The following is a 21529-nucleotide window of genomic DNA, read 5'->3' as shown; positions in this document are numbered from 1 at the left end:
GGCGTTGCGGGAATTTCGAGGCGATCGTAAAATTCCAGGACGCGCCCATCCGTATTAACCCACAAATTCGCGAGCGCGTGTATCCACGGCGGGGAGCGAATCCACATCCGCGAGACGGACACGTCAAAAAGTCAAATCCGGGATTTTCCATAAAAAATCCAAAAATATTGTAAACCGCTCTGTACACAAACTCATGGCATAGAGCCGTCCGCGGCTGCGCGCGCCGGACACCCTGCCTCCCCGGCGATGGACCACCGTCCGGCGCAGGACAAGCGGGAAGAACCCCCGCAGCGGGCCCGTATATACCTATTGGCAATCGTTCAAGAAGACAAAACCCTATTGAATACCTGTCCAAAAAAAAAAAAAGAAGCGGAAACCTCATTCGTTCCCAACAGATCGCAGCACTCCGTCACCAACCTCGACGGAGTCTGCGAAATTTCGTATCCAGTGCCAACCTCAATCTTTCGTCTCGAAAAAACTCAAAAATACACAAATCAATTTTCACAAATAACTACATTACAAACGAGAACCTAAACCATTTTGTCGTACTTCGCCTGCTCAGTGGCCTCCTTAAAACATAAATACACAAACCTCTTCTCTTGATCGCGGCCAATCCAATCACTCTTTAACAAGAATAACGGCTCGAACTTCGCATGGTGCTTCTTTACATAGACTCGCAAATTCGTGTGTTGTACATGTGTGTTCAGAAGCATGTTTTTTTTCTCCAAATTAACGAAGAGCTGGCACTTCGAAAGAGACAAGTGGTACAAGTTGACGTAAAATTCGCTAAGCAAAAACAACTGGCACCCCATCAACGCCAGTTGAAATGAACCCGCATATTCGGTGTACCACAGATCGGCGTCGGCGATCCACCTGATGTCCATATCAGCCTGAAAGTTGGAGAGGAAGGAAGATAAACTCAGCCCCGGTCCACCGTCAGCGCCGTTCTTGTTGATTTTCGCACTTTCCCGATACTTGCGCTTCAATCGCTTGTAGTATTGAATCAGGTCACCCGCAACCATGTCCGCGTGTTTGATCCACCACTCATATATCCTGTGAACCACAAACATCGGCTCTCGCTCTCTCCTGAACGGCAACTGCGCCAGCATAGCAATGAGATAGCTCACCAACTGAGGATTTACAGACGCGTTCTTCTTGGCCAAACTTTCCGTCAAACGAATCGCCACTGACAAAAAATCATTGGCGGTACGCACGCCCGCCTTTTCAAATAACTCATATACACTACCCAGCACGGAGTGATATCTATACACAGGGGGATCGGTCGATATCACCGCCTTGATCACGGCGCGAGGCTTTCCATATATTTTTTTTTGGAATTCAAATGACACCAAAAAACTATCCAAAAGACGCGTTTGAATTTTTGACAGCTCCAATAAGGAAAGCGTCCGCGCAGCCATCTCAGAGATATCTCGACGGCGATCCGTAATCAAAGCCACCAATGTAGGCACGCTGAGCGCAGAATAGATCAGATTCATGCGTAGTGCGCGAGATATCAACTCCAGCGAAGCCCAGCGAACTTTTTCGTCTAAATCCGTCCCAAACGACACAATGCGCTCAACATACAGAGACACAATCGCATTGGTCAGTCCAGAATCTAAATTTTTATAAGCCGCCGAACAAACAGCGCCTGCCTTCTGATCGGCCGACCGATCAGCCAAATTCGCAGCTCTGAGCCCCGAATAAGTAGTCCTGCTCGAAGACAATCGAGATTGCTCAACCCACTGATCCTCTGTATGAACCAGGTATTCGGTAATCGTTTTAATCGCCTGAACCTTGAGAGACGCCGGCGCCTCGCTCTCCAAAGCCACTCCAAAAATCTTCTGTACAGCCGGACGAACCAAAATGCCGGGGCATCGATGCGCCAAACTGCCCAGCGCCCGCAAGACAATCACCCGAATCTGTACCGAAGCCTGCGCCTCCCAACCGTGCATCAATACCTCATACACACGTTCCGCGTGTGTGTGATACTGCACTTGACCCAACTCCTCTAAGCTTTCTCGCTGCAGCCCACGATTGGCCTCCGAATCAAACGAGTACGCTTCTACAATCTGACTGACGACGTAAAGCGCGCGAATCGTCAGCTGCGACTTGTCCGGCATCGCCTGGCTCAGCGAACTCATGGCGGTTTCGTAGATCATCGACAGCCATCGATCGTCGACGAGTTGGTGCTGGACCAAGGCAACCGCGCACTTGATCGATGCCGAAATCACGGGCATCCCGTGGTACTGGATCAGCTTCGTCAGGTCTTGGCGCAGCGACAAAATCAACGACGATCGAGGACAGTATAGGCTCGGAATCAAATTTGTCAAAATCATGACCACCAACTTGATCAAATTGGTCTGGTCCGGCTTGAGGGTGTTGAGCGGAAGGTGGTAGGCCAACTGCAGACAAATCGATTCGAAATGCGGCAAAAGGGGAACTGGATAAGTGCGCGAAAGGTGATAAAGGAGAATGGAAACAAGAAGGCGACGTGAAGGCGACTTCGAAGAACTCTCAATTTCTCTGGAATGAGTCGTGTCTTCGTTGGCTCCTTCGGTGGCCTCACCGGTCTTCAGCTCGCTCCCCTCCATCTCCAGCTTCTTGATTTCGGACCACTTCTCCATGCATTCGCAACGCTCGAAAAAAACGCCCTCGCTGGCAAACTCGGACGCGTCATCGCGACCCAACAACAAGATCTTCATGGAAACGCTAATGAAGGGCTCCAGCTGCGGATCACGGCCTTCGCAGCCCTTCTTTGGCGTCTCTCCAGAAGGACCGGCGCAAAAGACGTCGGTGAGCCAGGTAACGGAAGAAAGGCCAGAAAGAAGATAACACTGCTCGAGAACGTATAAAATCTGGTACAAAATGTGAATCTGACCGTCGTGTTTGAGCTTTTTGAGGAAGCAGGGCAGAGATCGACACCGAGACAGCCGTTGGTCGTTGAGAGAAGCGTCGTCGTAGGGGTCGACAAACTGATTCAATTCGAACCATTCTTCAAGCGTTAGCGTATAATTGTCAATGTCAGCGCCAGTTGAACAGTCGGCTTGATTCGTCTGATCGAGGGGACAAAACGCATCAGGTGCAGACAAATATTCGTCATCTTCATCGCCGATCCACTTTTCTGATTCTTGCGAAGAGCGACTCGGCTGCGTCAACAACTCCACTTTGGCCTCCTCGACATATTGCCTTCTCACTGAGTCACTGCTCAGCCAAAGCTGTCTAAATAGAGTCAACACCATCTCCCGGAGCGGGTCTATCGGCTGATGCAACACCTTCAATACCAACAGAGTGCACAACTTCGCTGTCAATAGCGTATGAAACTTTAAATGACAAAGGCTCGATATGATCCTCACAACTCGCTTTCTCACCTGGATCGACGAATCGGTCAAGTTTTCCGTCACCAAAGCCATGTAGGCGTCCTTGCAATCTTGCCGCGTCGCCAGAAACCGCCCTACCAAAATCAAACACTTTTCTCGCGTCATGGCGGACGGATCTGAAAAGCTCATGCGAATGGCGTGGTACACCTTCGGGTAGTTGAACAGAGAAGGATCGGAGTGCAGAACGGACGTCAGCACGTGCAAGACGTGAGCGCGAACACGAGCGTGTTCCTGGTGCAAAATCGAAACCAAATAATCGACAATTCCGTAATAGACCATGGACATGCTTTGGGAAGCATGAAAAAGACGCTGCATCAAATAAAAAACACCAGGCAGAGTCGGAGACGCGCCCAGTACCAAACTAGAAGGGAAAATAGGAATCTGCCTGTGACCGGCCGCAGCTGGCGTGGTGTTCAATTGGCCCCCTCTCCACGTAACGCGAGGCGACGCCTTTGCGGGCTCGCGACAGGGCCAAGTGCAGGGCGATACGTCATCCTGCCACGCCTGGTAATAAAACGAACGAAACTCGTCGTGAGACGTGTCCAAAAGCCAACGGTAGAGCCAAAACCGCTTCGCTTCCAATAATGAATGCTGAAACGTCCGACTGTAATGAAAATTAAAGTAATTGGACATAAGCGCATGAGCAGCAAAACGCTCGTACTCAGAAAGACGAAACATAGCCAAGTCTTTAACAAATTGATCCTTTTCGTCTTTTTCATCTCCGTCGCTCGATTCATTCTGTATGATTTTTCTCTGTTCCAGCCATTTGACTGTCTCATCAAACGCACAATCGTCGCACCACCACATCTGATCCCTCTCGCCAACCGCATCGTCCGCCCATGGCGCCTGCACGCAACAGCCGGCATGAATGCACCATTGGTGGCAACGCTCACACTCAATCCAGTCAACTCCGGCGATCGCCTTCTTTCGACAAATCGCGCAACACACATTCTCTTTCAACTCCGGATCGGCCGATCTCTGCCTAAATATCCTCCTCTCTACCCACGAACGAGTCCTCGCAAAGGACGCAGCCAGCTGACCCAACAGCGAAACCAAATGTATCTGATACTTCTCCGTCAACTTGGAATAATTCAATGTCGACACCCACTTCCCGTGTTGAATCAACATCACCCGCAGTTGATATAAAAACAACCACGTCGCCGGCCATTCGGGGCGACTTGACAATTCAAGTATGCACTCCACTATCTGACCTAAAACCATTTGATATTCGTTGTCTTTGCTCTCCATATTCGATGCCACGCGAACAAACAACTGCGCGATGAACACTCGCACCCAATGACTCAATACGGTATAAGAACTAATCCCTTCTTCATCTTCTAACTCAGACCCCTCTTCCGCCTTCGTCTGAGCCTTGCGCGGCAGCACCACACTTCCTTGTACCATCTGTAACGCCAAAAAACAAAACCTCTCCACGTACTTCTTCAACTCTCCTGACTTCTTCGCACTCGCTTTCGCCCCCTCCTTTTTCTCGGCCTTCAAACGCATGTCCAATTCCACCAACAGATCCATAATCAACCCATTTCTATACGATTTGTATCGCCTAAATAACACCTTGATCACACATACGCTATGCTCATAGACACCCTCTAACACGTCCATGTAAACCAATGGCAGCACGCTCGAAACAATCAACGTCAAATGGTCGTCCGATAGTTTAAATTTTTCCACCAAATCCTTCAAACATCTCAGCATCTCCACAAAAACCTGACTCACCAGATTCGCCTCTGCTTCGTCTCTCTTCCCCGCCTCCCTCCACCACTCATTCACCACCTTCTTCATCACTCCCAACGCATTGGTCAACACCCTGTCGTCCCTCGGACCACTCCCAGCGTCGAATTCCTTCCTCGTCATCATCGCCCATTGCGCCACAATCGCGTACAACACCGACAGCATCGGCAACGCGCTTTCCGCGATCAACTTCGCCTCCAAATTATTTGCATATTCAACTACTTCACTCAGCATTTCAAAGCAGGAATTCGCATGCTCCGATCCAGGCATATACACATCTGTACATAGATCTGAAAACAACTTATAAGAAGGCAACGCGTCCATCGGCACCTCTTTCTTCAACTCGTCGCTTTTCCTACACAGCCACTCTTCACACCAGCGAGACAATGTCTCCACGTGCATCCGATATTGAGCCCTCTTCTTTCTACACGAACTTTCTCCTAACTCAACCGTACGACGTTTCGCGTCCGGACTCCTCTCCTCTTTTCCCAGCTCCATAACTTCTCCTGGCCGCCCAAACTCTGTCGGCGCATTTCTATCTCTCTTTCTATCGCTCATCGAATACAAACCTCGCGACTTGTCATGATTTCCGCTATCTGATTCTTCAGAGCTGCTCGTCTGCGAAGAATCAGCACTTCTATTTTCGCCTAAATCAAGCACCTTCTCCTCTTCAATGATGCCTTCATCTGCATCCGCCACCTCTGGTCCAACACAATCCGTGCCAGTATTCATTTCTTGTGCGACACCTTCTGCTAACTCATCAGCCACCACCTCTTCATCGCCGCAGCCACCTGCAACAACTCGCTCTCTAGTATCGGTCTCAACACTGCAACCCTTCAAACTGCTAAGACCAGCGTCCACCAACCCATCCCTGTAATCAACAAGACCTACCCCGTTTGCATTCTCTCCCGACGACCTCGAACCTCTTTTAGTTGCAACTTCGTCACAGCCTTCTCCAGGCTCAACGTCCTCCTTCAACCCTCGAAATCCAGAATTCGACAATGAACCCTTCAAATTTTCATTCAGACCATCTCTCAATCTTTCGTGCGTCAAACCGCTTTGTATGTCTAACAGCTGACAAATCGACTTTTGTACCGATTCCAATGCACCTTTTGAATTGCTTTTACATCCTGACTCCACGTGATCTAAATAATGACTGTAAAGTGCTTCAAATAAAATCGCCGATGCACCCGATTCTGACGATTGCTCAGACGTCAGGCGAAACTTTTTGCAAAGCTCCTCTTTTTCAGACACCGTAAGCTGGGAGCTTTTCAACGCGTGAGATATTTCCTTCAGTTTTATAAAATATGCTGAATTCAACGTCAGTAGATGTTGATGCCTCTAGCGCTAGCTCTCTCGAAAACGTACGCATATATTTCGAGTGTCTATCGTCATGGACAATTTCAGAAGCTCTAACTACATCCGCATCGTTTTGACTTTTGTCAATGTGTGTTAGAATACGTTAATTTAAAAAAAAATGACACAATTTTTTGCCCTGCAACGTACGCCTCCTCCCGCAAGGCATGAACAGATCGCTTACCAAAATCGGATGCATCCACCAATGGGCATAAAACTCGCATCACCTCCTCGCTAAAATCAAGCAAGGATAACGAACTCGACGAACAATTGTCGGATAAATCAGGATTAACGGCTCTATTTGGTGCCAAACAGTGTATATTGGGAAGCGCCTTCGCCAAATAAATTGGAATGTCTAAGAGAGTAGCTGGGTATTGCTTGCTTGCCACATTCCATGAATCTGGATCGCTCATATCGGACGTAAGCCTATAATAAGCAGAGCATTCTAAAGGAGTCGGCAGCAACGAATTGACAACATTATATGTATCATTCTGGACGTGGCGTGCACACTTCCTCTTATTCATGGTGAATCTCTATGAAACTTCCAGAATCAAGGTCACAGAGGTGGCATCAATCAGGTTCAGTGTGACAAGAGTGTCAACTTGAATTGGTCAAACGTAAAATTCCTGACAAAAAATTTTTTTGATATTTTGAGCGAAGATGTTGTCAGGGACTGCCGTATAGACGCTATTTAGGAACTGAGACAGACGTTTATAGTGGCTATGAAAAAATGTCAAATTTTTTCGCCACTAAAAGCGCCATGAGGAACGCGTTTCATTATTCGACCAACATGAGATATTGCATCGCGATGAAACTTCAGCATCTTTTTTTCGCATGAAAGAATAGATCCGCCGATATGGAGTGTGCGCAACATAGTTGGCACTCCTGACACAGACGAAACAAGAGTAAGCGCAGACCAAAATACACGAAGGTGCTCCTTCCGAATTCGAATAATGGCTAGCCTGAGTTTTTCATGATAATATTTGACTAGATCAAAAAAATAATGAATAAAAATAGATGAAACAGACAGGCATGACGTTTTGAGATACAGTGGCTGTGCATAAATTATACGCCTTGCATACCTTGTAAGGTAGGCAACAAAAGTGACAGCCCGTATATTCCAAAATTTGTTTGAATAGATGATTCAATGGCATTTAGAAGTTCAGGCTTATCGATGTGTTCCGAGCAGAAGGGATCTCGAATGAGCTCGACAAGAAGATATCGGTTCTTAAATTTAACCATGAGAAGAGCAAAAAGAAATATATAAAAAAGAAGCACGTGCACATCAAGCATAGCGAAAAAAATAAAAAAATGCATTCTGTCAAAAAGGAATCAGTATATGTTGTATATGGGTTTTTAAATGATGCGTTAATTCCTTGCATATGGAGACAATATTTTTTTGGCTGTGTATATTTTTTTTTGATGAGTTCAATAGAACAGAGCTCTTGTACATATTAAAATTTAACCGTTTTTTACGCATTTAGCCCTGAATAATCAAAACAAGAACAGAAAATGCTGAAAGAGTGCGGCGTAAGCCGTCTTCAGGATTTATTAAAATCAAAACATGCCTTGTCAAATAGGAGAATAACTGGCTCTATTTGCTCGTCGAGAACTCATACAACTAAATCAGCAAAAGAGGTTCCGAAGCCTACCTCTTCGAGTACGATATCTATGATGCATAAACACCGATGCGTAAAGGTTTATATACCGTTCGGTGTCAAAGCTAGGTAAAAATTTTTTGGGTACAATTTCTAGCTTGCAGAACACGTCAAGCTACAATGAATCAGTTCGTAATATAGGCAGTATAGATACCAATAAATTTATTAACGGCATTGCTTCTGTGCTATGGTTTAGTCGTCAAATTCGAAGTGTACCGCTTTAACCGCGAAAAAGATACAAAGCCTTATACACAAACATATCATGTCGATACGTCGGAATGTGGACAGATGGTGCTCGATGCCCTGATCAAGATAAAAAATGAACAAGATACGACACTATCATTTCGAAGATCATGTAGAGAAGGAATATGCGGTAGTTGCGCTATGAATATAGCAGGAACCAATACTTTGGCATGCATAAAATATATAAGGGAGGCAATCGGTATGTACACACAGTTTTCTTAGAATGCTGTATAGCGCTATTTTTTTGTGCGTTGTTTTGACGGCTTTGGCTTTTTCAGATCCAGATAATACGGTTCGTATATATCCATTGCCTCACATGAGGGTAATTCGTGACCTCATTCCACAGCTGAGCAATTTTTATGCTCAGCATAAGGCAATTCGTCCTTGGCTCGAACCAGCTGCAGAAAGTGTATCCTCTAGAAAGGAATTGTACCAATCAATTGAACAGCGCAAGGAATTGGATGGTTTATATGAATGCATTCTTTGTGCGTGCTGCACAACTTCCTGTCCTTCCTATTGGTGGAATGGAGAAAAAGATTTTTTGGGTCCAGCGGCGCTTATACAGGCTTACCGGTGGATCAATGATAGTCGAGACTCAATCAGAGAAGATCGTATCAAGTTTCTGGCCGAAGATAAAGCCAGAGTGTATAAATGCCACACAATTATGAATTGTACAAGAGCATGTCCTAAAAGCTTAAACCCTGGCAAAGCCATTCAGAATTTGAGGTTACAACTGCTTAAATTACCTACGACTACTGCTGGTGAGTATGTGTCTAAATTGACCACCAAAAAGTCTCGCACTCCAAAGCCGACAGACTAAATTCTGTACCCCTCAAACAATTGCGTTTGTCTTTTTTTAAGATTTAAGCAATAAAATTTTTTACACTAAAAGTGCTAAATTCGTCAAAACAAAACATATCTTCTCTTGCCTGACTTGGTCGATGTCGGACAAATGCAACCGCTCTAGGCGGTAAACAGGCATGTTGTACAAAGTGAGTGTGAGAAGGCATATGCTATGGGAAAAAAAGGATTACCAAATGCGTGGTACGAAAAAAACTAGGCATATGATACCACCTGTCGCAGGTACAATTATTTTTTTCAGCTGATCAATGTGTGGTTATTATCATTAGATCGAACACGAGCTCTCATTTTTTAATCTTGTGTTTCTTCAAAGGCTTTCATTTCTCGACAAGGAAGCAGCTCCGTTCCAAGCATCTATCACTGCGCAGAAGTTTGTGTGCTAATACGGTCGAGTGCTTGCTTCAGGTCGTTGATGATGTCATCTATATGCTCTATGCCGACGGACAAGCGCACTAAGTTATCAGTGATGCCCATCTTCAGTCTGATATCTTGCGGAACGGCAGAGTGGGTCAGGAATGCTGGATGGTTGCACAGAGATTCGACGCCACCCAAACTCGAGGCAAGAACAATCAAAGACAAATTTTGGAAGAACTCGATAGTTTTCGAAAGGTCACCGCGAATAAAGAAGCTGATGATGCCTCCATAGCCCTTTTCGAAGAGCTGAATGGCTCGAGAATGTTGAGGATGAGAAGGAAGACCTGGATAAATGACACGTTCGACATTAGGGTGTTTTTCCAAAAATTCAGCAACGCGAATAGCATTCTCATTATGGGCTTTGATTCGAATAGAGAGAGTCTTTATACCACGCATAAGCAAATAGCAGTCAAAAGGAGAAGGAGTCATTCCAGATGCATTCTGCAAAAACTTAAGCCTCTCGTAAATTCCTAAATCGTTTCCAATAGCAAGGCCCATAACAACATCAGAATGACCGTTTAAATATTTTGTTGCTGAATGTACAACAATATCTGCGCCAAGAGTTAATGGATTTAAGTTATAAGGGGACATAAACGTATTATCAACTACTACCAATAGTTGATGCTTTTTGGATACCTCTATGATTTCTGTCAGCGGACAGATTTTTAATAATGGGTTTGTCGGTATTTCTATCCATACCATTTTGGTACTGGGTCGAATCTCCTTCTCAAAGGTCTCCGCGTGCATCATGTCAGAAAAGTTGAACTGAATGCCACTTTTTACTAATACTTGACTAAAGTATCTGTGTGTTCCACCATATACATCATCAATTACCAAAATATGATCTCCTGTTTCGAACAGCTGACATATGGTAGATAAGGTAGCCGATCCAGACGAAAACGCAAGTCCCCATTTTCCTTTCTCGAGATCCGCTACGCTTTTCTCAAGCTTCTGGCGTGTCGGATTATTGGTTCTCGCATATTCAAAGCCCTTTTTTAAAGACCCAAAAACTCCAGTTAAAAAAGTGCAAATTGGTACCAAAAAAGTCTGTCACCGCATTTTACATAACCCCCAGTATATCGCGCACATACGCTTCTCTGTTCAGTTTAGATTTACGGCGGAAACTCCATTAAAAATGGACAGACGCTCGCATTGAACTTGCTCATTGTGCGCAAAATTACTTTCTATGAATTCATACCTCGTGAATGTTTGGGTACTTTTTTTCAAACGTGGTTGACAAAGTTATCGGAATCACAACGGCACCTTTTTAAACCGGAAAAGTTAGAGAATGCAAGAGAACAAAAGCGGCTAAAAAAACCCTTTCTATGCATAGTAGATATAGGCGCGCATACCCTTCTCAGCGTTATGTTCTTGATCAATGTGGACAGCAAGAGTGTCAAAATTATACGACGTCGATTTCATCTAGCGCTTTGAAATGGGTTAACACCAAAATGAATGGCATACGATGGTGTCAGAAAAATTGTCAAAGATTAAATTGTACACTTAATTTTTTTGATAGTCTTACTCTTCAATCCAACTTAGCCGTAGCCCCTTGATACTCTACATACTCTTATTCCTCACGAACACACCTATTTTTTTCAGGATCAAACTAGTTGAGAATCATTGTATGCTGATACTCATTTTATCCCAATCAATGTCGCTCCTAATTCTTCGCTTCTAATTCTTACATTTGTTTATTTTACCTATATTTCGATAGTCTTCAACCTTCCTAAACTCGCCCTATTTCATTCTCTTGACATTTACACCAAAAAAAATCACCGTTAATAGTGAATTTTGCATCTCTAGACACGATCTCAGAAACATAATTCAACCAAAAATCTCTTAGCGCTGTTTTTAAAATATTCTCGATCTATCATTTCCTAATGAAATTTCTTACACTATGGCACTTCTCTTTTCCATAAAAAATATGTCGATTCCTTCACAAGACTTCTATCGAGGTTTTTTTTCATGTTCTATTCTAATCTATGCGTTCATGTCTCTGATTCGCCTCTCTGAAATCAATTCCGCTGTTTTTTCCTGAACCCCTTCTCCCTTCACCAAAAATCCGAAATGCCCCAGACGTTTTCAAAAACGCACTCTCGCCTTCTTCTCAGCGATTGGCTAGGGTTGTATCAGTTTCAACCGGTAAAATCAGAAATTGTTCGGAGAGGAATTGATGTGTGCCAAAAAAATTTTTCACCTCGTGTACAGTAAAATCAAGCCCGAACTTTTCAATTTGGCGCTCCTGTATGTTCTTGTAAATAGTTTCCTTATAGCGGAATTAGCAAGGCTTTCTATTACACTATCTCCCGCTTACTGGCGAACTTCGCCATTCTTCACCTCTTCTTTCCCCTTGCTCGCCCAACAGTAAATCTCCCCGCTGCAGGATAAACGCAAGCAAAAGTGCAGCGTTGAGAACTTGGGCTTTCCTGCAGCTGAAGAAAAAAAAGTAGTACAGAGAGACCATAACTTTTTTTTTAGAAGCTATCAATTGTTGGTTTGCCGTTCTACTGAATCCAGCTCTTCTCCATCTAACTGTCTAAATATAACCAAAAAAACAATGGCACGGGCCATGGAGCAAGATTTCAGTAATTTGGTGGATGACACTATTGCAAAATGTAGCGAAATAGCAGACAAGGTACACCACTACCTCACTGTTTTGATGCGTGCGAAGAAAACGCCTACTGAGAGAGGGAAGGACAGAGCCAACACCACCTGTTTTTATACTAAGTGGACCTCAGTCAAATAAGGGACATCATGGTTCTGAAAGCTGCAATTGGCATCGACAGAAATGTGCATAGAAAAACGATAAGACACAAGGCTCTTTGCTAAATTTTTAAACTAACAAGACTGTTTGTCTCTGAAACAAGGGCAATTTGGCACAGGCTATCGAAGGTCTGTTGGCCTTAGAAAAGCAAACTCGGACGGTACAAAATTTTTTTTTCTTTCGGTACAATATATCCCCGGCGATGACGACGCTGACACCTGAATCATCAAAGGCTGGAGATGCTTCATCGACTGGGAGAATTTTGGTGTGCATAATCGATCTGTGCTATAAGGCGAAGGATTACAAATCTCTGAATGAGCATGTACTGCTTCTCAATAAGCGTCGCTCTCAGTTGAAAGGGGCAATCAAGGATATGGTGAAGCGTTGCATGCACTATCTGGGTAGTCTGCCTTACGATAAAGAAATGGAGCTGATAGATGCTTTGATTTCAGTCACAGAGGGAAAGGTACGCTTATGTCTCAGTACACACAAAAGCATTCAATTCTGTCAAATGCGTATTCTATATATGCATCCTCATGTAGAGGTCTCTTTCGTTTTACTGAAAAACAAGTGTTTTTGACTGGTGTGCACAGATATTTGTGGAGAAGCAGCGCGCGCGTCTGATGCTTCATTTGTCTAAGATTCGAGAAAAGGAGGGCAACATCGCGACGGCGGCGAGCATATTGCAAGAAGTCCAAGTCGAAACGTTTGGTTCAATGAAAAAAAAGGAAAAGACAGAATACATATTAGAACAGATGAGATTAAGTCTGCTAAAGAAAGATTACATTCACGCGCAAATCATATCCAAAAAAATCAATCTTAAAAATTTGAATGATCCTGATTTTCAACAAATCAAAGTTCGCTATCATATGTTAATGATCGACTATTATAATCACGAAAAACATTACTTGAATATTTTCCGCTCTTATCAGGCCATTTATGATACACCTATGATTCAAGAGGATGATGCTAAGTGGAAGCTTTACTTGAGTCTGTCCGTCGTGTACCTTGTCCTTGCTCCTTATGACAACGAACAGTTTGATCTCCTCAACAGGACGGCTCTTGACAAGCGCCTTGAGTTTCTACCTCTTTATTTAAATGTTATAAAAAGTTTTTTGAAGCCGGAACTTCTCGGCTGGAAACAGTTTTATAGCCAAGTTGCATCAGAATTCGAATGTCTACCTGCTTTCCGAACATCAACAAACAGCGAAAGTCGGAAAAACAAGGAAATCTGGGAAGATCTGCACAATCGAGTAACTGAGCACAACATTCGCGTCATCGCAAAATACTACAGCTTGATCTCGATGAAGCGACTGGCTCAACTTCTGGATTTAGAATATGACTCATGCAACAAATATGTCTGTGATTTGGTCCTCAAAAAGAGCGTCTTCGCTCGTATAGACAGAATAAATGGTACAGTTAACTTCGTCAGAAGGCAAGAAGCATCAGAAACGCTGAACGATTGGGCTGGAGATATTACCTCACTCCTCGCTCTAGTCGACAAAACTTGTCATCTTATATATAGAGAGAACATGATGCATGCAAATGAGACAAATGCTAAAAAAAATACTGAAATGAGTGGTGTTGTCGAATCAAAATAAAAATATGTATATACTTTTTTATGCATAGATTTTTGACCGTACAATTCCGTCAGTCGTACATAGAACACGTCATCTGTAACACTCTTCCCTTGGATTTCCGTATTGTCTTCAATTGAGCAGCTCCTCACGCATGAGGACCGTAAAAATATATTCTTTGTCCATGGATACTACGCCAGGACAATGCACCGTCGTACTCTCCGCCGAATGCTTGAAGTTGAGCCGATTTAAACACAAAAAAAAACTGCATAAAATTCAAATAGCTGTTGAAATCGATTTGTAAAACTATGATAAAAATTCCCGATTCTATTTGTCCAACTTTTTCTTCCTTCGACCTATTCATGTACGTAGACGTTCAGCCCTTTGATATCTTGGTGACTGCACCCGTCGCGCTGGTCACTGGACTCAAAACTTGGTTTTATTTTTTGCACCTCTTGACGGTCTGCAAGCGTTGTTTATGAGACTCAAGAGGTCTTTTCTTCATATAGCTATGCGGCAGACTCGATCCACCCCCAATACCGGGCAACACAATTCCCCAGTTTCGTTCTAAATGCATCTGGATATCCTTGGGCTCTAGAACATCGGATTTCCGGTGCCTAGCCAATTTACATGCAAACGTCGTAACGCTATCGATAAATTCATCCGCGATTGTCATTATGATCTTAATAGCTTGCTCCTCAAGCGGTCCTCCGGCCAGTTCAGTGAGCTTGGCGACATTCAAAATGCCGCCGCCGTCGAAGTAGTTTGCACGTATAGAAGATGCAGGAAATCGACTTTGAGCGGGAACGCCTACTTGACCTGGCATAGAAGAGGTTCTAGGTGTAGGATTCACTACATATCCAGAGACATTAGACTGATGGTGACAAGAAAAAAATAGTTGGTATCACGTATGTACAAAAATTTCAAATCTACGTGTCTCTAAGCAGAGAGCCAAAAAAAAGCGTGAGGTCCCGGTGTTCATCGTCGCTGCTCCGCGTCGGAAGGAGAAAAGTTTGGGAACGTGAGTTCGTGCGCACTACATTCGCGCATCAACTCGTGTCTAGTTGTGTATGTGTAAGGTGTGTGTATGCGTCAATCTCTTTGTACACAATTATGTGTGTGAGAAGATGGAGGGTCCTGGTATATCTTCGGAACGGGCTTTCCGTCAACCGCTGATTTTTTCCGAGGGATGTTAGACACGCATGTCTCTTCGTACGCTGTTTAGGTTTCTGATATTTGAATTAGCAGAGTACACAGGTGGCTCTTGAGAGCAATCGGTCGTTGCATGAGACATCTGAGGTCCCTGTGGCATTTGCATGCATAGGCGTCCATATTGCGCCGCCATTAGGTTCATATTTGGTGTACCGTAAGGGTTGAAGGGGGGTCGAGAACCCGGAGGTAGAACAGGTGTACCATCTGAATCCTTCGGCGTGCTCATTTTGTTTGACGGGCGTGCTCGTAAATATTATGAAATATTCGCACGTGGCGTCATTCGGCAGACTCAGACTGGTTCGCTCTTTCAAACGCACAGACGTGGTCTAATCGCAAATATGATCGCTGTATTAGGTTCGCTGCACAATTCTCTCCCCCTTTCTTTTCCTCCTAAGGATAAAATTCGAAAAAAAAAGGTCTACAGGACCGATGTATTGTCGCAGGTTGAAACAAATGCACCCTCTTTTTATCCGCCTTTGATATAACATTCTTTCCTCAAACTATCAAAACCTGTTCGAACAATGAAGCTAAGTTCAGCGGAACTCATAAAATTGGAAAGCAAGCATGCCGCTCACAAGTGCGTGTTCAGGAGTACCGTTGGTTCTGTGTCCTTCGTGAGTGAGGAATCAATGACCTATTTTCCAGCTATCACCCTATACCCGTCGTCCTATCAAAGGGGGAAGGTACGTTTGCAAAACGAGCGATTTATTTTTGTGGGTACGGGTCTTTGACTGACAAATTTAATTCGTAAGGTGTCTATGTGTGGGATATAGAAGGGAACCGATACTACGACTTTTTGAGCTCCTACTCTGCTATCAGCCAGGGTACGTTGTTATTTGTCCATCGCGATTCGGCCTTTCGCTTGAAATAACACTTTTGTAAAGGTCATCGCCATCCTGCGATTATGAAGGCGATGCGCGAGCAAATGGAGCGCATGACGTTGTGCTCTAGGGCGTTTTACAACGACATGCTTCCAAGATATGCAGAACACGTGACGAAGTTGCTGGGATACGACATGATTCTTCCTATGAACAGCGGTGCCGAGGCCGTCGAGACGGCTATCAAGCTGTCAAGAAAATGGGGGTACAAAGTTGTACGTGCGATTTTTACGGAGGCGTTTATTTTTGCGACGCGCGTTGAGAGTGGTGTCACCTAGAGTCGGAATGAGCAACGGCGGAGTCTCCACTTCGTAGTTGCGCGCAGAGGTTTGAATTCGACGCGGCCATTTTGACATTTTGTGTGGGTGCAAATTTATTGCTGTGCTTCCGAATGGTCGAACAGATGTGTGTTGCTAACATGTGTTCAAGAAACAAATACCGACTGGTCAAGCAATTGTTGTTTGCTGCAAAGGATGTTTTCATGGCCGAACGATAGCCGTTATCAGCATGAGCGATGACCCCTCCGCCTACGAGGACTACAGTCCATATTTGCCGGGGCTTCGTTCTATTCCGTACAATGACGTGGAGGCTTTGAAGACCGTCCTGGAAGCCGAGGGGAATCTTGTGTGTGCATTTTTGGTGGAGCCCATTCAAGGCGAGGCCGGGGTTGTGGTTCCGGACGAAGGCTATCTGTCGAAATGCTACGATCTGTGTCGCAAACACAACGTTTTGTTTGTAGGGGACGAGGTGCAGACGGGGCTTGGTCGAACCGGAAGAATGTTGGCCACCGAGTGGGAAAATGTGCGGAGCGACATTTTGATATTGGGAAAGGCTCTTTCCGGAGGCACAATGCCCGTTTCGGCCGTTCTGGCTAACTCCGATATCATGTTGACGATTCAGCCAGGCGAGCACGGTTCCACGTATGGTGGCAATCCTCTGGCTTGTGCGGTGGCAATGGCTTCTTTAGACGTGATAGTCAATGAAAGACTTGCAGAAAACGCCTTCAAGCAGGGGACGAAACTTATGCAGGCGTTGAATGACTTGAAGAAGAAGTATTCATTCATTTCCCAGGTGAGGGGGAAGGGGTTGCTTATTGCAATTGTCATCAACCATCAGAGCAAGTCGGCGTGGGATTTGTGTATGATTATAAAGAAGAATGGACTACTTTGCAAACCGACTCACGAGGACATCGTCAGGTTTGCTCCTCCGCTCGTCATAACAGACGATCAAGTGGAAGGGGCCATTTCGATAGTTTCGAAGTCTATAGAAGAGTTTTCGTCTGACAAATGCTAATATAAAAAAAAATAGAGGGCGAGAACTTTTTTTGTGATGCTAGCAATTTATTTTACGTTTGTGCTGTCAATCATGAACATATTCCAAGACTGCGAAATAACTTCCGACATCGGTATTAGTCACAGAAAGGCTAACCAAATTTTGAAGCAGTTTTTGGCGTACGTCATTCCCTTTGTGCGAGGCGATTTGTACGCGCCGGGCAAAATTAACGTGGATTCCAATTCTCTTGCGATTTACGGTGCGAAAAACATGCTTTTAGAAATGAGGCCGAGTATAGACAGCTCGTACCGGAAGTTAGAGTCAACCTAGAATTGCTGCAGAAATATCTCGCCGAGTCTCAAAGTGTACCGACGAGTGCGCGAAAGGACCAATTCGAGCACTAAAGAGGGGCGAATCCTCACAAAATTGGGCAGACCGGTCCGGACGTCTCTGATACGAATGACGGTGCTCGACCGCCGCTCGCAAGATGTATCGCCGCGCTTTGACGGGTGAAAATGTGTCATAAAATTGCGCGATAACGGCTTTTTGAATTGGAGAACATCGCGTTTGACAGCTTTTGGATTGTGTTTTTTACAGGCATCCCGTCAAAAAGGAGCGTTGGTGTTTGGTGTTGATTCGGTCAAGGGTCAAGCAGCTTATGTGAAAAAATTTTTGATATTTTACAGGAGTCACCGGTTTATGTATGTCTTTGTCCGAGCGTAGGTATGCCGGAAGGACTCTCCTTCATTTGCTTTAACAAGTACCTCATTTTATCCTTAAGTTGGTTGCTTTTATAGTTTTGCGGTAGGATGCCTTGGCCCTGGCCTTCAGAAAGGATTTTGGTCCACGATGCGCCGAAGTTTCTATACATGCTGAGAAGCCATTCTTCTTCCTTGGGGTTCCAAATTTTTCGCTTTTTGATTTGGCATCCTTTTGAATCTGGGGAGGGGGAGAAAACGTTAGTACGTATAAAAAAGTCTCTGCTCTACCGCGATGCAACGTAGATGAAGAGGATCGGAGCTCATGACGATCTAATTCAAGGTCAAGATGATCTAGTCAAGGTCAAGTTAGACGAGATGGCGTAGTGGAGGGGATATCTTGACAGATCACTTGAGTGAGATAGTACAGTTGGCTCGTTCTCTCTCTGCGACCCGCAAAGAGGGTCCGTCGATGCGTGGGCGAAAATATACATGGTTCTAAGCGTATTATGCGTACAGTTGTTCGATCTGTTGATTAGGTTATTTAGGCCTATTCCTGGGCTTGTTTGAGAAACCGTTGGCTCGGCGCTTTCATGCTCGCCTTCTGATTCGTGTGAGTCGATTGGCGAGCTGTTAGACTGTTCTGCGTCCGTTGGAGGCTTTTGCGAAGCGGCGTGTTTTTTCTGCTGGTTAGCTATGATCATTTGGTCGTATTTTTCTCGGCGCTTTTCTCTCCAATTAGAGGGAGGAGGTGAAAGAGACGTGAAGCGTTGAGTGGGTGGTGTGGACTTTGCGAGGGACGTTGGGGAATCAGATCTGCCGATTAAGCGAGACGAGAGAGTCTCTTCGCTTGGAGAGCAACAAGAATTGGTTTGCGAATCGTTTAGGAAGTTTTTTGAAGTTGCGTTTTCAGACGACGTGTCAGAACGGCGTTTCCTATTGGACCTAACTGGAGAGATGATTCCGTAACGCGGTTCGGTTGGTCGAGTTCTGCTTCGGTGGGTGTATCGTATCTCCGATGCGACATCGTCATCTTCTTGATCTGAATTTCTTGTGTGTTCACTATCTGTTTTTTCTGCTTCCTCGGCAGAGTTCGATTCTTGGTCGTTACTCGACTCCGACGAAGAGACTTGTTCGCAGCGCATAGAATAGTCCATGTCGGCAGCCACGTGGTAAATCGTCGGCTTTCCAAACTCCTCCCTCAATGGTCTTATGAACTCCTTCAGCAAATCTAAAAACTTTTCAACAGGGTGCGCCAGTTCGATCTTTTTTAGCTCAGAATCTTCTTCGCTCAACTGTTTTTTTGAGTGGAATGCACGAAGGGCTTCTCGAAACTCCCTTTCCAACATGTTTTTTCTCGATGTCTGGACGTACGCCAAAATATCGTATGACTCGTGCGCGGCGCGAAACACCTTTTCGAAAACCATATCGGGGCGTTCTTCTTTGTTCTTCAACGCAAAGATGAGCTTTTGACTCGTTATTTCTATCAAAAGGTCCGAGCGCAGCGCTTGACGAGCGGTCGCCGTCTCCAACTTGCACAGTTCGATGAGCTGGCTAATCATCTGGTCTGATATGCCCGTGATTAGAAATTCGCCCGTCACAAAATAGTTATAGAAGCTGCTCAATTTTGTCCGTCTAGAGATATTCAAAAACTTATCCCAAGGCAGTAGGTGCTCGTATTGATACAGACATTCGTTGATCGCTTCGTCGAAAAAAAGTCAGCAATTTCGCCTGCGAAGAACGGGTCGAGTGCATGACCGTTAAAGCAGTGCCCTGGCTCTAAAAAAAAAAAGAGAGGCGTACCCTTCATGACTTCCTGTGCACCATAGTAGGTGACGTAGTCGAGGAGGCACATAACAGCCACTGGTGAATCCAGGAGCGGAGGCCTATTTGGATCTGGAGGCATATTCGAGAGGCGGGTCCAGAAGAAAAGATGAAGAAAAAAGGAAAAAAAGTATTTGGGTAACAAAAATTATTTTTTGCTAAAACATTTAGCTTCTGAGATCGTCCAATGCTAGGTCAATTCTACGTGTCCTCGCGATCGAGATCATGTTGTCGGTTCACACGGTCGTCCCCGCCAGTCAAATCGAAAATGCCGCTCGGGCCGAGTGGTCTTGTCCACGCCGCGTCGCGCATGTGCGTTTCGCACGGGGAAGAGCGGTTCTTACGTTGCCCACCTGTGCCGATTGGGCGATGGAGGGTTTTGACGACGAAGCTAGCGCCCCAGGATTCCAGTGGAACCTCGACGCTATATTATTTTGACAGGTACACAAAAAAGAACACCCAGATGATGACCGCCCCCGCCTTTGAAGAGCGAGCTTTTTGACGCGTGCGACTAGGAAGAGGTCCGTCGTGATGGTGACGTGCCTCATGGTTGTGCAGGTTGCGGTGTTCGTTGTTGCGGCGGGTGCGTTTTGTGTTGGGAGGGGGGAGGAAAAAAAAGGGGTCTTGGCGTTTTTGTACCCATCGATTGCGGTCCCCTTTCGCGCGTATTGACCCCTCGTCTCCAGAGTTTTTATGGAATTACAATTTTGACTTCGTGAACGGCGAATACGTTCCCGCATCGTTTTGGAAGAAGTTGGCCACGTCTGGAACATTCGTGGCCGCAGGCGTTTTTTTTTTCTTGGCGAGGTAGTACGTTTTTGGGGTTTTTTTTTTTCCCTACCCTGGAGTGTTGACAGAGGAGCGAAGCGCGTATGAGAGGAGACTGGTTCACCAGATTGACTACCTCGGCGATGACAAGCTGGCATTTTGGTTTTACGACGTGCTCTGCAGACGCGAGGTCATGACGCTTCGGAGGTCTGACATCGTGCCTGGCACGTTTTTGGATGCGGGAAATTACTACAAGTTCAGGCTGAGAAATAGGAGGCTTTGGTTTTTGGTAGACAAGCAGGGAAAGATTGAGTACGGATTCGAGAAAAAAAAGAGAAAGGGTGTGGAGGTTCACTAGGCGGTCATTAACCGTATTTTGAAGGGATTTAGAGACGTTTGAAAGGATGATGCGTGGAGGGAGATGAGGCGGTGGGGTCGCCTGTGCCGGGGGTGTGACGGGAGTCACTGAGACGTGGAAGGCGAAGAGAGGGGTGTTGGAATAAATTATGCGAATTTTTTTTGGAGCGCGGCATGCTCAGGTGTTTTGGAGTCGGTTTTTGTGCCAATTTTTTTGAAAAATGGATTACGATTTGTATAATAAGAACTCGATCTATGAGGTGGAGCGCGAGCTGAGGAGGCGAGACCGATCTGCGTATTACAGGTTGATGTCGGTTAAGCGCGATGCAGAATATGTTGAACAAGTGTCGAGGTATCGAGGTCCTTCTTCTATTTTTTTTTAGGCGTGTATATAGTGGTAATGATACATGTGTGTACAAATTGACGTGTGTGCAGGGCGTTTGCGGCGTACCGGTGTTTTTCGAACCTGCGATGCGGCCCGTGGTATTGCAAGGAGTTGGACGGGACGTGTTATTTTA

At 45.2% G+C, this 21529-nt stretch overlaps 6 protein-coding genes and 1 long non-coding RNA gene across 8 annotated transcripts; 4 read left to right on the top strand and 3 right to left on the bottom strand.

Annotated features, from left to right (window-relative positions):
- Window positions 1–494: 494 nt before the first annotated feature.
- LOC126328072 (uncharacterized) lies at window positions 495–7745 on the bottom strand. The gene is made up of 4 exons (XM_049995975.1): window positions 7565–7745; window positions 6633–7469; window positions 6495–6562; window positions 495–6436 (listed from the first exon to the last, which is right to left on the bottom strand). Exons 2-4 carry the CDS (start codon window positions 7004–7006, stop codon window positions 531–533), a joined length of 6348 nt encoding a protein of 2115 aa, XP_049851932.1. The 5' UTR covers window positions 7007–7469; window positions 7565–7745; the 3' UTR covers window positions 495–530.
- Window positions 7746–7822: 77 nt separating this feature from the next.
- Window positions 7823–9223, top strand: LOC126328063 (succinate dehydrogenase [ubiquinone] iron-sulfur subunit-like). Its single transcript, XM_049995964.1, has 3 exons — window positions 7823–8142; window positions 8337–8582; window positions 8662–9223. The coding sequence occupies exons 1-3, from the start codon at window positions 7995–7997 to the stop codon at window positions 9201–9203; spliced, it is 936 nt and encodes a 311-aa protein (XP_049851921.1). The 5' UTR covers window positions 7823–7994; the 3' UTR covers window positions 9204–9223.
- A 196-nt stretch (window positions 9224–9419) lies between these two features.
- LOC126328062 (cystathionine gamma-lyase-like) lies at window positions 9420–11121 on the bottom strand. The gene is made up of 3 exons (XM_049995963.1): window positions 11011–11121; window positions 10857–10921; window positions 9420–10648 (listed from the first exon to the last, which is right to left on the bottom strand). The coding sequence occupies exons 1-3, from the start codon at window positions 11078–11080 to the stop codon at window positions 9602–9604; spliced, it is 1182 nt and encodes a 393-aa protein (XP_049851920.1). The 5' UTR covers window positions 11081–11121; the 3' UTR covers window positions 9420–9601.
- Window positions 11122–11891: 770 nt separating this feature from the next.
- Window positions 11892–14339, top strand: LOC126328059 (26S proteasome non-ATPase regulatory subunit 12-like). 2 transcript variants are annotated; one of them, XM_049995960.1, is made up of 4 exons: window positions 11892–12296; window positions 12529–12585; window positions 12658–12891; window positions 13019–14339. In XM_049995960.1, exons 1-4 carry the CDS (start codon window positions 12219–12221, stop codon window positions 14024–14026), a joined length of 1377 nt encoding a protein of 458 aa, XP_049851917.1. In that variant the 5' UTR covers window positions 11892–12218; the 3' UTR covers window positions 14027–14339. The 2 variants fall into 2 exon arrangements, with proteins under 2 accessions (XP_049851917.1, XP_049851918.1); XM_049995961.1 differs by lacking the exon at window positions 11892–12296 and adding an exon at window positions 12349–12451 and having other exon boundaries at window positions 13019–14026.
- LOC126328064 (transcription initiation factor TFIID subunit 12-like) lies at window positions 14290–15441 on the bottom strand. The gene is made up of 2 exons (XM_049995965.1): window positions 15219–15441; window positions 14290–14876 (listed from the first exon to the last, which is right to left on the bottom strand). The coding sequence occupies exons 1-2, from the start codon at window positions 15438–15440 to the stop codon at window positions 14442–14444; spliced, it is 657 nt and encodes a 218-aa protein (XP_049851922.1). The 5' UTR covers window position 15441; the 3' UTR covers window positions 14290–14441.
- A 242-nt stretch (window positions 15442–15683) lies between these two features.
- LOC126328060 (probable ornithine aminotransferase) lies at window positions 15684–17410 on the top strand. The gene is made up of 5 exons (XM_049995962.1): window positions 15684–15791; window positions 15860–15897; window positions 15967–16038; window positions 16099–16307; window positions 16522–17410. The coding sequence occupies exons 1-5, from the start codon at window positions 15736–15738 to the stop codon at window positions 17383–17385; spliced, it is 1239 nt and encodes a 412-aa protein (XP_049851919.1). The 5' UTR covers window positions 15684–15735; the 3' UTR covers window positions 17386–17410.
- A 24-nt stretch (window positions 17411–17434) lies between these two features.
- On the top strand, window positions 17435–20019 carry LOC126328058 (uncharacterized). Its single transcript, XR_007561652.1, has 3 exons — window positions 17435–17543; window positions 17645–18065; window positions 18146–20019. It is a non-coding gene; the product is annotated as an uncharacterized LOC126328058 (long non-coding RNA).
- Window positions 20020–21529: the final 1510 nt, after the last annotated feature.

The sequence above is a fragment of the Schistocerca gregaria genome, unplaced genomic scaffold (assembly GCF_023897955.1).
Source record: "Schistocerca gregaria isolate iqSchGreg1 unplaced genomic scaffold, iqSchGreg1.2 ptg001083l, whole genome shotgun sequence".
NCBI classification, from domain to species: Eukaryota; Metazoa; Arthropoda; class Insecta; order Orthoptera; family Acrididae; genus Schistocerca; species Schistocerca gregaria.
This window is presented reverse-complemented; position numbering and strand designations above follow the sequence as displayed.

Bases quoted from the DNA above. Each gene is read 5' to 3' on its own strand.
- LOC126328072 (XM_049995975.1), bottom strand. From the start codon at position 7,006: ATGAATAAGAGGAAGTGTGCACGCCACGTCCAGAATGATACATATAAT. The intron at 6,563-6,632 runs GTACGTTGCAGG...CATTGACAAAAG, and splicing joins CATGCCTTGCGGGAGGAGGC to TCAAAACGATGCGGATGTAG. The intron at 6,437-6,494 runs GTACGTTTTCGA...CGTTGAATTCAG, and splicing joins TAGACACTCGAAATATATGC to CATATTTTATAAAACTGAAG.
- LOC126328063 (XM_049995964.1), top strand. From the start codon at position 7,995: ATGCTGAAAGAGTGCGGCGTAAGCCGTCTTCAGGATTTATTAAAATCA. The intron at 8,143-8,336 runs GTACGATATCTA...GCTATGGTTTAG, and splicing joins TCCGAAGCCTACCTCTTCGA to TCGTCAAATTCGAAGTGTAC. The intron at 8,583-8,661 runs GTATGTACACAC...TGGCTTTTTCAG, and splicing joins ATATATAAGGGAGGCAATCG to ATCCAGATAATACGGTTCGT.
- LOC126328059 (XM_049995960.1), top strand. From the start codon at position 12,219: ATGGCACGGGCCATGGAGCAAGATTTCAGTAATTTGGTGGATGACACT. The intron at 12,297-12,528 runs GTACACCACTAC...CTCTGAAACAAG, and splicing joins GTAGCGAAATAGCAGACAAG to GGCAATTTGGCACAGGCTAT. The intron at 12,892-13,018 runs GTACGCTTATGT...TGGTGTGCACAG, and splicing joins TTTCAGTCACAGAGGGAAAG to ATATTTGTGGAGAAGCAGCG.
- LOC126328060 (XM_049995962.1), top strand. From the start codon at position 15,736: ATGAAGCTAAGTTCAGCGGAACTCATAAAATTGGAAAGCAAGCATGCC. The intron at 15,792-15,859 runs GTGCGTGTTCAG...CCTATTTTCCAG, and splicing joins AGCAAGCATGCCGCTCACAA to CTATCACCCTATACCCGTCG. The intron at 15,898-15,966 runs GTACGTTTGCAA...TTAATTCGTAAG, and splicing joins CGTCCTATCAAAGGGGGAAG to GTGTCTATGTGTGGGATATA.
- LOC126328064 (XM_049995965.1), bottom strand. From the start codon at position 15,440: ATGAGCACGCCGAAGGATTCAGATGGTACACCTGTTCTACCTCCGGGT. The intron at 14,877-15,218 runs GTACGAAGAGAC...TGTCACCATCAG, and splicing joins ATATCAGAAACCTAAACAGC to TCTAATGTCTCTGGATATGT.
- LOC126328062 (XM_049995963.1), bottom strand. From the start codon at position 11,080: ATGAAATCGACGTCGTATAATTTTGACACTCTTGCTGTCCACATTGAT. The intron at 10,922-11,010 runs GTATGCGCGCCT...CGGTTTAAAAAG, and splicing joins AGAACATAACGCTGAGAAGG to GTGCCGTTGTGATTCCGATA. The intron at 10,649-10,856 runs GTATGAATTCAT...TCTTTAAAAAAG, and splicing joins AGTACCCAAACATTCACGAG to GGCTTTGAATATGCGAGAAC.